Source organism: Equus caballus, chromosome 20, assembly GCF_041296265.1.
Source record: "Equus caballus isolate H_3958 breed thoroughbred chromosome 20, TB-T2T, whole genome shotgun sequence".
Classification (NCBI taxonomy): domain Eukaryota; kingdom Metazoa; phylum Chordata; class Mammalia; order Perissodactyla; family Equidae; genus Equus; species Equus caballus.
Genome location: NC_091703.1, coordinates 30072887 through 30089110, shown reverse-complemented (window position 1 = coordinate 30089110; position 16224 = coordinate 30072887). Strand labels below are relative to the sequence as shown.

The 16224-nt window shown below is 35.2% G+C and overlaps 1 protein-coding gene and 1 long non-coding RNA gene across 3 annotated transcripts; both read left to right on the top strand.

The window, feature by feature from the left end:
• Nucleotides 1–2374: 2374 nt before the first annotated feature.
• LOC111769180 (uncharacterized) lies at nt 2375–10197 on the top strand. Of its 2 annotated transcripts, none has more exons than XR_011429913.1 (6): nt 2375–2427; nt 3243–3349; nt 4966–5028; nt 6216–6373; nt 7044–7134; nt 8582–10197. It is a non-coding gene; the product is annotated as an uncharacterized lncRNA (long non-coding RNA). The 2 variants fall into 2 exon arrangements; XR_011429912.1 differs by having other exon boundaries at nt 2378–2427; nt 9664–10196.
• Nucleotides 7245–8189, top strand: OR2AD1C (olfactory receptor family 2 subfamily AD member 1C). The gene has a single exon (NM_001391110.1). The coding sequence runs from the start codon at nt 7245–7247 to the stop codon at nt 8187–8189; it is 945 nt and encodes a 314-aa protein (NP_001378039.1).
• Nucleotides 10198–16224: the final 6027 nt, after the last annotated feature.

The window sequence follows — 16224 nt, the reverse complement described above, 5'->3', positions numbered from 1 at the left end:
ACTCAGCCATAAAAAAAGACGAAATTGGCCCATTCACAACAACGTGGATGGACCTCGAGGGCATTATGTTAAGCGAAATAAGTCAGTCAGAGAAAGACGATCTCTATATGACTCCACTCATAGGTGGAAATTAGTATATTGAGAAGGAGATCTGATCGGTGGTTACCAGGGAAAAGGGGGGGTGGGGGGAGGGTACGGAGGGGGAAGTGGTGTACCCACAACATGACTAACAAAAATGTACAACTGAAATCTCACAAGCTTGTAATCTATCATAACATTAATAAAAATAAATAAATAAATAAATAAATAAATAAATAAAAAAGTCGCCATCACAAGGAAAAAAATTTTTATAACTATGCATGCTGTCAAATGCTAACTAGACTTCTTGTGGTGATAAGCTCACAATATACACAAATATCAAATCATTATGTTGTACATCTGAAACTAATATAATATGTCAATTATACCTCAATAAAAAAAAGAGTGGCAAGACACTTCTGAAGAATATTAAGGAATAATCTCCTGCCCTACCACATATCAAGATTTATAACAAATATATAATAATTGACACAGGATGGTATTGGTGCAGGGAAAGACAAATTGAGCAGTGGAGCAGAATACAAGGTCCAGAAATATATCAGCACACTCACATGCACACACTCATACATAGAAATTTGATATATTCAAGAGACATTATGGCATCACTAGGGAAAGAAAAAATATTCCAATCAATTAATCTGGAAATGGTATCCACATGGAAAAATAAATTTGGATACCCATCCTCCACCGTACAAATAAATTAATTCCAGGTATATTTAGTGTACAACCTTAAAAGTTTTAGGAAAAAATATAGGTTAAAATCTTTCTGACCTTGGAATACAGAAGGATTTCTTAAAGAAGACTAATGAAAAGATTCTTCCATGTTTAAATTTAGAACTTCTGATCAGCAAAAGATGCATTTTTTTTTTTAAGATTTTATTTTTTCCCTTTTTTTTCTCCCCAAAGCCCCCCGGTAGATAGTTGTGTATTCTTCGTTGTGGGTTCTTCTAGTTGTGGCATGTGGGACGCTGCCTCAGCGTGGTTTGAGGAGCAGTGCCATGTCCGCGCCCAGGATTCGAACCAACGAAACACTGGGCCACCTGCAGCGGAGCACGTGAACTTAACCACTCGGCCACGGGGCCAGCCCCCAAAATATGCATTTTTAAAAGTAAAATGCCAAGCAACAAACTGAGAGAAAATATTTGCAGGGCACACAAGCAAAACAGAATTAAAAGCAAGTATAAAGACCCCCCACACACCATAAATCAATAAGAAAGGAAAAAGAAACAATGTAATAGAATAACAAGTTTTTGATAGAAAATTATACATAGTAGAAACTATATGAGGACATATTCAACCTCACTAGTTATTAGGGAAATGAAAATCAAATACAAAGCTATATAGCATTATAATCTTCCAGTTGTCAATAATTTAAAAGTCTGTAAGACCAAGTGTTAGAGAAAAACGTAGATCGATTGGACAATTTATATATAACTGGGGTGAGATAAGTTGATAGAACCACTTTGGGGGAAAATGGCTTGTAATTTAAAAGTTTAATATTTACTTACTCCATAACCCTGCAATTCCTCTCCTAGCTATACACTCAAAAGATACTCCTGCATATGTGCCCCAAGGTACCCATACAAAATTGTTCTTCATAACACCATTCAGATGAGCCAAAACTGTAATCAGCAAAAGTGTCTGTCAACAAGAGAATAGACAAAATAAGTGTAACATACTCACACATGGAATATTATACAGCAGTGGAAATAAATGGACCACAGCTGCACAAAATATATGGGATAATCTTAGTAACAAAAAGTACAGTGAAAAAAGAAAAGTCCCAAAAGCACATGTAAAATATGATACCTTTTGTGGAAGTTCAGAAACAACTAAACTTTAAAATACATGCTATTTAGGCATTCACATATGTGAGTGTGTTAATATATAAATTATATCCGAATGCAAATGTGTGATGAACACAAAATTCAAGATCATGATTTCCCTGGGGTTCACACAGGAAGAAGGGAGAGTGTAAAGGCAACTAGGTAGCTCTAAGTTATTAGTAAATTTCCAGTTCTGAAATTGAGTGGTAGGCTGAGAGGTATTCTTGGTATTATTATTGTTTTTTGTTTTTTGTTTTTTTTTGAGGAGGAAGAGGATTAGCCCTGAGCTAACTACTGCCAATCCTCCTTTTTTGCTGAGGAAGACTGGCCCTGAGCTAACATCCATGCCCATTTTCCTCTACTTTATACGTGGGACACCTACTACAGCAATGGCTTGCCAAGCCGTGCCGTGTCTGCACCCCGAGATCCGAACGGGCGAACGTCAGGCCGCTGAGAAGCAGAATTTGCGAACTTAACGGCTGCACCACCGGGCCGGCCCAAGGTATTATTTTTAATTTATTGAAAATGGACACTGATGATAGGGTTCAAGAAGCTAGAATTATGATTATTCCATAATTTTTTTAAACCAACTAATTTCTTTCCTGTGGACACAACACCTAGATAATTGCCTATATTTCTCCAACTTGATTGATATCTTACCCACTGAATAAAACAAATTTCAATTAAATGTGTTAATTTTTATAAATATGATTTTACATTATATTTTGAATCTTCAGTAGTAAATTTAATATAATACATAAAGTCATCTCTGAAATTAAGTCAATGAGGGAAATTTAAAAGAAAAGGAAAAGATGCAACCTAATGTCTTCAGGGAAATTTTCATAAAATTGTTTGCATAACCCTCTGACCATAGTCAAAGATTTGTTAATCACCCCTGTGGGGCACCACTCCCCAAGGTCTAAACCACATCAACCTAGTAGCCTTTAGAGTCGAACATAAATACTTCCCTGCTACACGGTAACGATTCTTGGCGTACATAGACCAACATGGGTATGGTTGCTTAGACGAAAACAATCTACCTACAAATGTGTCTAACAAGAGGACATACTCAAAGACTACAAATATCCTATCAGAATACATCTAACAAAACCTAATTCATTAACTCTTCCACCAGTCCCACATCCAGTTTTTCTCTAACATCCTCATCAGATAGAGACTTCTATTAAATCTTGCAAATGTGATTTAAATGCAAATGTGATTATAGTGTTAGTATAAGAAACTGATGGCTAATCCAATATGTCATGGACACAGCAACTTGCCAAACAAGATTTTTTCTGAATTATCAATGAAATTTAGGATCATCATAATGGGAACATGGGAACATTTGGACTACAGGAGAGCCCGACAGCTGTGAATTCCTGTCTCCTGAAAATATAAGTATGCTCTAATATTTTTGTCTTCTGGTAAGTATTCTCTGCTATCTACAACAGAAGAAGACAGAGAGTAGAAAACAGATCCTAGAAAGCATACATCTGAGATAGCATAGCCCTCAGTCTAACATGAAAGCAAAAATGTGAAAGGTATGGGAGATATAGATATGAATACACCAATGCCCTCTCAGAAATGAAGATTATACCAAATTTCAACAAGAGCAGTTAGTGGATTTTGAAGTTACTGAATGCTCATTATACTAAATATCTTATACTTAATATATCATTTAATCCTCCTCACAACCATCCTGCGAGGAAGGTGCTACTAGAACAACTATCTTACAGATAAGTTAACCGAAGCTTAAAGAAGTTAATTAGCTTGCTCAAGTTCACACAGTGAGGAAGTGACCAAAGTCTGATCTAATAAAATCACGGGTGGTCTGACCTTAGAGCCTGGGTCTTAACTAGTTTTATATTGTCTTTTTCTGCTTTAACTTTATATGGATACAGCAATATAGCCTCTTACTTTTCAATTAATAAAAGATTCATTTAATCTTTTCATTTTTTACAAAATTTTAAAGAATTATGAGTTTTTATGTTTCTAGTTTTCACTCCATGTCATTGTATAAATTCAAATTTAAATATGGTTCATTCATTTTTCTTAAATTTGCTAAAGCAAATAAAATGTAAAATTATGCTACATTACTAGAAACTGAAGTCCATACCATGAAAAATGAACAATTGAGTTTCCATTAAAATGGAGCATGCCTCTTTTTTAACATCTATTTCTTCAGTTCATGCTCTAAGTCTCATTTTTATATCACATTCACTTTTGATTGAAATTAAAATAATATCTAAAATTTGAGATGCAAGCCTTAAACCATATAGAAAGTGTTAAGATGCATAAAATGAAAAGTTCTATATTTAGGTTTACAACATAAAATTACACAAAGTGTAATTCTGGCTTGACAGCACTTCGAATAAGGCTACCCAGGACCTTATGTGATCCAAAGTTTACACTGAGCCAGTAATATTTTACTCCTTCTAAACCTAGCCAACATATATTTTAGGAAGTGTGTGTAGATCATAGATGTTCACTATTCTGTCCAGTATTGCAGCACACCTGGAGGCCTGTGTTCACTTTGGAACCGAGCCATTTAATAAACTACAGTGTCTCCAATGGATAGTAACCAGAAAAGCATGGTAAAAGATCATACAGTGTTAGGAACAGCAGACAAGGATCCATGAACTTAGTTTAGGAAGATTAATCAAAGAGTATATTTGATAATAGTCTCTAATATTAAAAGAGACTTAAAAGACATATAAAAGGTTTTTAATGAGCCAAACCAAACAATATTGTCTAGAGATGCACATTTGGATAATTAAGCTGTTAAAATACACGGAGGTGATTACTATAACATCAGGATAGTGGATACTTTGGGAGACATGGGAGGGTTACTATTGGGATGAGGCACAAAAGAGAAGCTCCTGGGGTCTCGGCAATGCTCTGTTTCTTGACCTGGGTGTTAGTTACAAGAATATCCACCTTAACTGATGAAGTTTTTACCTTTTTTCTGTATCCATGTTTTATTTTATAATATTTTTTTAATGAAGTCATGTTGAATTGACTTATGCTGTGTTCTTTCCAGAAAAAAGAAAAAGAGCCAGTGCCTGGATGTTACAAAGAGGTATCTTTGAGGTCAACATAAGAGGTAAGTAAGAGCATTGATTAAAAGAAAGAGGCTGCTTCGTGTGCAGCTGACTTCCCTATTACTGAAGTTACGAAGATGGAAGTTGTGTGAATATTCTGTGGAAGGATCTCTTACGTAGGCAGAAGACTGGATACATGGTTCCTGAGGTCCATTCCAACTCGAAAATTCTATGGCCTTTTAATTTTCAACATTATCCCAACCTCAACTGGCCAAAATAGCTGAGTGCACTTTGCAATCAAGGCATTTTGTTAGCTCAAGTCCTCTCTTGTCTCAGGTTCATCAGTTCCATATCTACATTGTGTTTCTGGGTATTTTTGTATACGTAACATGCTTGTACATTTTAAAACTTAGGCAAAAGAAGATCTTTAATTATTTCAGTTTAGTTCTACCATCATGGTAAAATCACCAGTGTGGAAAAAAAAAGGGAATAAGGGGTAAATAGAATAATAATGATTTCTGGGTAAGTGAATGTAGTTTTTAATTCTCAGAATTAAATATGAACCAAGCACAGTTCCAAATGCTTTCACAAATATTAACCCTCACAACCTCTCCTTAAGGAAGGAAGTGTTATCTTCACTTAACTTACTTCTAACCTGGCACACAAACAGGGTAAATAATCAGCCAAGGATATATTGCTTCCAAGTAGTGAAGCTGGGATTTGATCCCGAGCACTCTGAGTCCAGAATCTGTTCACTTAAGTGCTATGGTTAACTTAGCTGACATCCTATTACTGGACTCAGTAATTAAATAAAATGTGATTAAAACCGGACACATTAATCAAATAAAATTTCCATTTTGTGTTAAGAAAAACTACATCTCTATCTCACACTGCTTGGTAAAAACAGTTCCTTCTTCATGAGTATGACATTAAATGTTGTAACTAAAATACTTCTAACAATGATATACTGTAAGTAATTTATCTTTACCCTATTTTACTCTAACTGCAACAAATAAGGTTATTACTCCTTTACCCCAAAGACACTATAAATGTAGCAAATAAGGTTATTATTTCCTGGCCCCAATAATGTAAGTACCCTAGGTCTGAAGTTCATGGTCAGAAATAATATGCATATAAAATTTATAAACTACTTCAGTCATTCAACATTCCATCTATTTAAGGATATGACAAAGCATTCAGAAATAGTGAGACTGACATAATCTTAACCCTTATCTGTATTCTTTTACAGTCGAAATGAGGTAATAGTTTTAACTATACAGTTCCAAAGCAACCAGAGGATCCACTCATGCAATTGGCAAATTCCCTGGGGGAAAACAACTCACTGACTGTTTAATGAACTGCTTTTTGTATGACTCACCTGCCTTGCCAATTTTGCTGACTGGCCAGGTGAGTAGGAACTAACAGATTGTTGGTATATGTATGTGGTGACCAAATGGTTCTAGAATTAGTTCAATTTTTGACTCTGCAACAATTCAACAAGTCTATTTAGATAGTGTAATAGCAGTCATGAAAGGTATTCAAAGAAACATGGCCTCTGTACATGTAAATAAAGGTTAATAATAAGAAATATTATTTTTTTCCTGGCACAAAAAAACACATGCACAAAAATGGACAGTGCAGTAGGGAACATCAAAATTGATACGGGAAAACAGTGAATGCAATGTTGAAGAGAAAAAAAATAGGAGAGTAGGTTGGTGGTGATAGAGATTATGATTATGATTATGATTATAATGGTTGGAGGCAGACGTTTGGAAGTGAATCTAGAAAATTATTCTACTACCAAATGGTGGAGCTTATCCAAAGAAAATATGTCATTTAACTTTTTACCTCAAGCTTAATTCCTTTGATAAGGGAAAGATTTGTCATGATCAAGCGATGCTTATGTCATAGTTTCAAGGAGGAATAAGCCCTCAAAACATAACCCACTCAAAATTACTTAATTAACTTTGTGGATTTATTATGTAATCAAAATACATAGAACCAGGGGGCCATAGGACATTAAGGCTTTTCAATGATTTACAATTCAGTGTAATTGGGTTTAACATGTTATTTTCAGAACCACTCTGGATATGATTAAATACGAAGAGACTTTGGGCACTGAACACAGGGGAAATGTTAAAAGAGATGTTCCAAGTGGGAGAAAGCATGTAAGTAAGTTTTAGATACCCTGACAGACTCCAGAGATTTTCAGTTCTACCTAAGGATGATGATATTTTTTGTTACCATGGTGTTGTCTGCTAGCCTTTCATAAAGAGAAATGGAAACAAGCAATGGAAGTTCTGAAACAGACTTCATTCTTCTGGGGTTTTCTGACAGGCCTCAATTAGAACGCATCATCTCTGTGCTTGTCTTCATCTTCTATACTGCCACTCTGGTAGGAAACACAACCATCATTCTTGTATCTTACCTGGATACCCAGCTCCATACTCCCATGTATTTCTTCTTATCCAATTTGTCTTTTCTGGACATCTGTTATACAACTAGCATTATCCCCCAAATGCTGGTCAATCTATGGGGTCCAAAAAAGTCTATTACATATGGAGGATGTGTGCTCCAATTCTTCTTTGCCCTGGACTTGGGAACTACAGAATGTCTTCTCTTGGCTGTGATGGCCTATGACCGCTATGCTGCTGTCTGTCAACCTCTTCACTACACAGTAGTAATGCACCCTCAGCTTTGCCAGAAGATGGTGCTGACTGCCTGGTCAAGTGGTTTAGGCAGTACATTAATTCTTTTCTCCCTGACTTTGAAGTTGCCAAGATGTGGGCACCGGAAGGTGGATCATTTTTTCTGTGAGATGCCAGCATTGATCAAGATGGCTTGTGTCTATTCAAAAGTAATTGAGATTCTTGTCTTTGCTCTTGGAGTGGTATTTCTTTTGGTACCTCTATCACTAATTCTCATCTCATATGGAGTTATCACTCATGCTGTCGTGAGGATCAAGTCAGCAGCAAGGTGGCATAAGGTCCTCAACACATGTGGTTCGCACCTCACAGTGGTAACTCTGTTTTATGGAACAATCATTTATATGTACATGAAGCCACAGAATCACACATCCCAAGATGAAGGGAAGTTCCTTACTCTTTTTTACACAATCGTGACACCCAGCCTTAACCCTCTGATCTACACTTTAAGAAACAAAGATGTCAAGAGCGCAATAAAGAGAATATTCTGGGTAGAAAAATGGTCAGCAATGTCATGAGTTAGGTGGAAAAAATCAGAGTGCAGAGAGCTAAAAAAATAATATTGACCTTTTCCAACAGATGATGAATCAACTCATTTATTCAAAGAACATTTTTTGGCTGCTTACCACATACCAAGAATTGTAGTAGGCACTGACTTTGTAAGTAAGTAGGAAGTAGAGAGAAATGATAAGGAGATAGATAAACAAGAGATACAGATACAAAAGTAAAATGCAATCCATGTGCTTAAAAAGCCTCAAGACTAATCAGGGACTGCAGATAAATAAATACATAATTATGAAATGTGGTAAGTACAATAATAGAGCTCTGTACAAAGTATTAAGGAAAGATTTCACAGGGGCATTTATTCTAATCTAGGATTATACTGGACACTGGATTTTTTTCTTCCCAGACTTACAACATTTATGAGAAACAACACTGCCTTTTATTCACCTGATACTGCCAGAGGAGCCTTTGTGGTGGAGACTAACTTCTTACCAATACCCATTCCACCTTCTGCCTCAAGTTCTAACTGGGCATAGGACCACCATGCTGCAAATCACATTTCCTAGCCTGGCCTCCACCAACACAATGCCAGGGAAATAATGTGTGCAACTTCTGGATCATCTTCTCAAACATGAAGCCACTTGTTCTGACCTCCCTCCCCCCGTCCCTCCCCTTCCTTTAGGCTGGAATGTGAATATGGAGGGCTATTAGTGAAGGGAACAGTAAAATGGAAACAGAACCACCCCACAAGCAAAGCAACGCCTCCAGACCATTGCAGGAGGAAAAACATCTTCTGTATTATTTCATGTTAATTAAGCCTCTATATTTTTGGGTCTCTGTGTCATAGTAGCTTAGTTTTTATCCTTATGTGGTCTGATAAGGAGTTTGGGCTTTTTCCTGTATGGTATTTTGTTACCTGGACCAGCAGCATCAGTATCACCTGGCAACTCATTAGAAATGCAAATTCAGACCTACTGAATCAACAGTCTGAGGATGGACCCAGAAATCTATGTTTTTTAACAAGCACTAGAGGCGATCAGGCTAAAGTTTGAGAACCACTGTTACAAAGAATAGGGAGACACTGAGTGTTTCTAAACAGAAAATTAACTAGTTTTATAGATTTTAATTAATTTCCTTCCTGATAGATATGTAAAAGAAGGTTGATATGGACATCTCAAGGCTTTTAGATAAGTAGTTTCCAAATGCCTCAAATGTCAGACTCCAGGTTAGGTCCAGTCCATGAGAGACCTTTTGCTCCACCAATGTGGAGAAGTGAGAAAAATAAGTTTCACCTGAGATTAAGTGAAGTCAATATAAAAGGTTATTTTTTATTTAATATTATCTTCTTACACTTTGGTTTTATAATTTTCTTTCTGCTAATGAGTTATGGTGGTAGTAGATGGTAATTTTTTGGAAAGGGGCTTGATTCCTTTTTGGTTTTATTCCTTTTTAAATGTTTTTATAATAAGTTTTTATTCCTTTTTGCAGGTAACTTTAATATTGTCAATTGTGTAATCCTTGATAAAAAAATCTGAGAGAGGATGATGATATCAAAAGATAGGGAAAGCATAAAGACAATATCAATTTTATCATATTGTAAGGATTGTGGAAGAAAGAGAAAAGTATAGAATGGTGAAATTGCAGCCACTGGAAATGAGTATCAACTTTTCTTTCTGAGAAGTGCTGATCCTAAATCCTGACAGACACTTGATTTATCATGTGAATACCTCTTACTCAATCTTCTACACTCACTGAAATCTTACCTCATCTGAAAAGTCCTTACGAATCTCATCAACCATCCTTTGAATTCCCTCCACAATCTGACCATATCCCTATTATGGCATTATCTCATTTTATTTATTTGTTTCTATGTACGTTTGAGGAGAAGGCATTGGTGAGCTGTTCAACAACATAGAACCTCTTATTCATAAGTGATTTTGCTGTGTCTAAATTGGTTTCTGACATGAATTATATATTTGATGAATGTACAATGATTAAATAAATGAATAGCTTTTAAATAAGTCTATGTGAAATGTTTTTAATTCTGTAGAATATGTCAAGAGTTCATTTGGTAATGAATACTGGAGCAACATCTTCAGGCTTTTGTTAGCATTTAGGACAAAGGAAACACATGTGACAAAAGAGAAAGGAAGGATAGTATAGTTTTTCTTTCACATGCATAATATTATAGAATCTTCACAGCATCCCTTGGAGTACATATAAATACATACATATAAGTATGTATTTGGAAACTATAAAAACAGAAAGAATAAAATTACAAGTTGCTTATTATCTCATAACCCAGAAATAATGACTGCTAACTTTTTAATTAATTTCCTTTTAATTTATTCCCATCCATATTAAAGTTTGGGTCATGTTAAGGACCCTGCTTTATTTCCACCAATGTATGCATTCACATCAGATATATCTCCCCTAAGGGAGCAAAAACTGACTCTTGGGGAGAGGCAAAAATCTTAGATAGCACAATGATTGGTGGCCTTCCAAAGAGCCAGTGGACGTAAACAGGTATAAGATATAACTGTGGTATTAAAATTTCATTAGGAGGGAGATGGTGATAATTAAAAAATATATATTGGGGAAAGAATATCTTAGTATTATAGCATGTGCTTTTCCCTATTTGAAAAGATGACTAAAACAAAGATTCTCCTGGGCCAAAATGATAGACAATAGTATACATACCCATGCTCTAGTACCTGAGAGAGGCATTAAACGTCTTCTAGGTTAGTGACTGAAACGTGGATTCAATGATTGCCTCGGTTAATCAGGTTAAAATCCTGGAAATTCCCTGGCGTACTATAAAAAATTTTTTAACACAATGTATTAGGAAATCAGGAATTTGAGGAATCTGACATCCTATTTATTCCTGGTTGTATTAGTTATCTGCTGCTACATAAACATTTTTTAAAAGAAACAAACAAGACTTCTAGAAAGGATAAATATAGGTTGAAAATCTCTTATCCACAATTCTGAATCTAAAAAGCTTGGGAAACTAAAAATTTTCATAACGCATTTGGCAGCGCTACCTGACCTAGAACGATGTGAGGTTGTTTCTGGGCTTTACCTTCAGTTCTATTGAACAAAAGTAGATCTGTGTTAAAAGAAAAATATTCCTTTGTAAGTGAGAACAGTATTAGCTATTTGTCATTTGTCAGAAACAGCAAATACTTCTTAAAGAGGACACTCATTATTATCACTAATTTATAAAACCATAGATTTTCTTTGGAGTTGAGGATACAAGAGAAATTAGAACGTTTCTGTTTTAGGATATAATAGTAGCATCAGAGGAAATACTGTCAAAGAATAACAACTTTAACCTATTTTTATCAAAGATGTTTTTAAATTATTTTTTTGAGTTCACATTGGTTTATAACATTATGTAAATTTCAGGTATACATTATTATATTTCAGTTTCTGTAAAGACTGTGTCTTGGTCACCCCAAACAGTCTAGTTTCCATCCGTTATCATTCATATATGTGTCCCTTTACCCTTTTCACCCTCCCCCAACTCCCTTACCCTCTGGTAACTACTAATCTGCTCTCCTTATCCATGTGTTTGCTTGCGTATCTTCCACATGTGAGTGAAATCATACAGCGTCTGTCTTGCTCTGTCTGTCTTATTTCATTAACATCATACCCTCAAGGTCCATGCACGTTGTTGCAAATGGGACAATTTTGTCTTTTTTTATGGCTGAGCAGTATTCCATTGTATAAATATACCACATTTCTTTATCCATTCATGAGCTGATGAGCACCTGGATTGCTTTTATGTCTTAGCTATTGTGTATAGTGCTGCAATGAACATAGGGGTGCATAAATCTCTGTGAATTGTTGATTTCAAGTTCTTTGGATAAATACCCAGTAGTGGGATAGCTGGATTGCATGATATTTCTATTTCAGTTTTTTGAGAAATCTCCATACAGTTTTCCATAGTGGTTGAACCAGTTTGCATTCCCACCAGCAGTGTATGAGGGTTCCCTTTTCTCCACAACCTCTCCAACATTTGTTATTTTTTGTCTTGGTAATTATAGCCATTCTGACAGGTGTAAGGTGATATCTCATTGTAGTTTTGATTTGCATTTCCCTAATAATTAGTGATGTTGAACATTTTTTCATGTGCTTGTTGGCTATCTGTATATCTTCCTTAGAAAAATGTCTGTTCATATCCTCTGCCCATTTTATTATTGGGTTGTTTGCTTTTTTGTTGTTGAGTTGTATGAGGTCATTATATATTTTAGAAATTAACCCCTTGTCAGATATACGATTTGCAAATATTTTCTCCCAGTTGGTGGGTTTTCTTTTTGTTTTGTTGATGGTTTCCTTTGCCTTCCAGAAGGTTTTAGCCTGAGGTAGTCCCATTTGTTTATTTTTTTCTTTTTGTCTCCCTTGCCTGAATAGGCATGGTATTTGAAAAGATACTGCTAAGACTGATGTCAAAAAGTGTGCTGCCTATATTTGCTTCGAAGAGTTTTGTGGTTTCAGATCTTACGTTCACGTCTTTAATCCGTTTTCAGTTAATTTTTGTGTATGGTGTAAGATAATTGTCTACTTTCATTCCTTTGCATATGGCTGTCCAGTTTTCCCAAAACCATTTGTTGAAGAGTCTTTCCTCTCTCCATTGTACGTTCTTGGCTCTTTTGTAGAAAATTAGCTGTCCGTAGATGTATGGTTTTATTTCTTGGATTTCAATTCTGTTCCATTGATTTGTGTGTTGGTTTTTGTGCCATTACCATGCTGTTTTCATTACTACAGTTTTGTAGTATATTTTGAAGTCATGGATTGTGATGCCCCCAGCCTTGTTCCATTTCTCAGGATTGCTTTGGTTATTTGGGGTCTTTTGTTGTTCCATATAAATTTTAGGATTCTCTGTTCAATTCTGTGGAGAATGTCATTGGGATTCTGATTGGGATTGCATTGAATCTGTAGATTGCTATAGCTAATATGGGTATTTTAACTATATTTATTCTTCCAATCCGTGAGCATGGAATATCTTTCCATTTCCTTGTCTTCTTCAATTTCTTTCAATAATCTCTTTATAGTTTTCATTGTATAGGTCTTTCACCTCTCTGTTTAATTTATTCTGAGGTATTTTATTCTTTTTGTTATTGTAAATAGGATTGTATTCTTGACTTCTTTGCTAGCTCATTATTAGCATATGAAAATGCAACTGAGTTTTGTACATTGATTGTGTAGCCTACAACTTTGCTGTAGTTGTTAATTATTTCTAATATTCTTCTGGTGGATCCTTTAGGGTTTGTATATATAGAATCATGTCATTCACAAACAGCAGGAATTCCCTTCTTCCTTTCCAATTTGGATACCTTTTATTTCTTTTTCTCACCTAATTGCTCTGGCCAAAATCTCCAGTACTATGTTGAATAGGAGTGGCAAGATCTTGTTCCTGTTCTCAAAGGGATGGTTTTCAGTTTTTCACCATTAAGAATGATGTTGGCTGTGAGTTTGTCATATATGGCCTTTATTATATTGAGGTACTTTCCTTCTATACCCATTTTACTGAGAGTTTTTATCATAAATGGGTGTTTGATCTTGTCAAATGCTATCTCTGCATCTATTGAGATGATCATGTGATTTTTATTCCTCATTTTATTATGTGGTGTATCACATTGATTGGTTTGCGAGTGTTGAACCATCCCTGCCTCCCTGGAACAAATCCCACTTGATCGTGGTGTATGATTCTTTTTACATATCATTGTATTCAATTTTCTAATATTTTGTTGAGAATTTTTGCATCTATGTTCATCAGCAATGTTGGCCTGTGATTGTCCTTTTTTGTCTTGTTCTTGTCTTGTTTTGGCATCAGGGTAATGTTGGCCTCATAAAATGAGTTATGAAGAATCTCTTCCTCTTCAATTTTTTGGAAGAGTTTGAGAAGGATAGGTATTAAATATTTGAATGTTTGGTAGAACTCACCAGAGAAGCCATCTGGTCCTGGACTTTTGGCTTTTGAGAGGTTTCTGATTGCTCTTTCAATCTCTTTACTTGTGATTGGTCTATTCAGATTCTCTATTTCTTCTTGACTCAGTTTGGGGAGGTTGTATCTCTCTAAGAATTTATTTCTTCTAGGTTATCCAATTTGTTAGTGTATAGGTTTTCATACTATTCTTCTATAATCCTTCATATTTTTGTGGCATACATTGTAATTTGTCCTCTTCCATTCCTGATTTCATTTATTTTAGACTTCTCTCTTTTTTTTCTTAGTGAGTCTAGCTAAGGGATTGTCAATTTTGTTTATCTTCTCAAAGAACCAGCTCTTAGTTTCACTGACCTTTTCTATTATTTTTCTTAGTTTCTATTTCATTTATTTCTGCTCTCATTTTTATTATTTCCTTCCTTCTACTGACTTTGCACTTTGTTTGTTCTTTTTCTAGATCTTTTAGGTATAGTGTAAGCTCATTTAATTGACATTTTTCTTGTCTTTTGAGGGAGGCCTGTATTGCCATAAATTTCCCTCTTAGTACTGCTTTTACTGCATCCCATAGGTTTTGGTATGTTGTATTTTCATTTTCATTTGTCTCCAGGTATTTTTTTATTTCTCTTTTGATTTCTTCAATGATCCAATGGTTGTTCAGAGGCATATTGTTTAGTCTCCACATATTTGTGACTTTCCCAGCTTTCTTCTTGTAGTAGATTTCTAGATTCATATCATTGTGGTCAGAAAAGATGATTGATGTGATTTCAATCTTCTTAAATTTATTGAGGTGTGCCTTGTTTCCAACATATGATTTATCTTTGAGAATGTTCCATGTGCACTTGAGAAGAATGTGTATTCTGCTACTTTGGAATACAATGTTCTCTATATATCTATTAAGTCCACCTGGTCTAGTGTTTCATTTAAGGACACTGTTTCCTTGTTCACTTTCCAACTGGATGATCTATCCATTGATGTAAGTGGGGTGTTGAGGTCCCCTATTATTATTGTGTTGCTGTCAATTTCTCCCTTTAGGTCTGTTAATAGTTCCTTTATATAATTTTGTGTTCCTGTGTTAGGTGCATATACATTAATAACTGTTATGTCTTCTTGGTAGAATGTCCCTTTTATCGTTATATAATGTCCATCTTTGTCTCTTGTTTTTGTCTTTGTTTTTTTTTTGTCTTGAAGTCTGTTTTGTCTGATATAGGTATGGCAACACCTGCTTTCTTTTGCTTGCCATTTTCTTGGAGTATCATCTTTCATCCCTTCACTCTGAGCCTATGTTTGTCGTTAGAGCTGAGATGTGTTTCCTGGAGGCAACATATTGTTGGATCTTGATTTTTAATCCATCCAGCCACTCCATGTCTTCTGATTGGTGAATTCAATCCATTTACATTTAGAGATATTATTAATATATGAGGGGGTAATGCTGCCATTTTATCTTTTGTTTTCTGGTTGTTCTATATTTCCATTCTTTCTTTTTCCTTCTCTTTCCGTCTGCCATTTCAGTTTGGTGGTTTTCTCTGATGATTTTCTCAGTTTTCTCTTTATGATTTGTGACTCTACTCTGATTTTTCATTTTGTGGTTACTGTGAGGATCTCAAAGATGAGATAGTCCTTTTTCTGCTGACAGCATCCTATCCCCATTAGCTTATGCAGGTTCTGTCTTTTTCCTCTTCCCCTTTTATGTTTTCATTGTCACAGATTATTCTTTCTTGTGTTATAAGTTTGTGATGAAATTGAAACATTAATAGTTATTTTTGATGCTTTCTTTCTCTTTAGGCTTTATGTTATAAATAACTTTTACTAAGCTATTCTGATATAAAGTTGCAATTTTCTGATTCTGTCTATTTATCACTTTGCTCAAAGTCTGTAAACCTTTACCTTTTTGTTTCAAATAGGATGGCTTCTTTCAACATTTCTTGTAAGGAAGGTCTAGGGGCAGTGAACTCACTGAGCTTTTGTTTGTTGGGGAAAGCTTTTATTTCCCCTTCATATCTGGAAGATAACTTTGCTAGATAGATTATTCTTGGCTGATAGTTTTTATCTGTCAACATTTTGGATATATCATTCCACTCTCTCCTAGCCTGTAGAGTTGC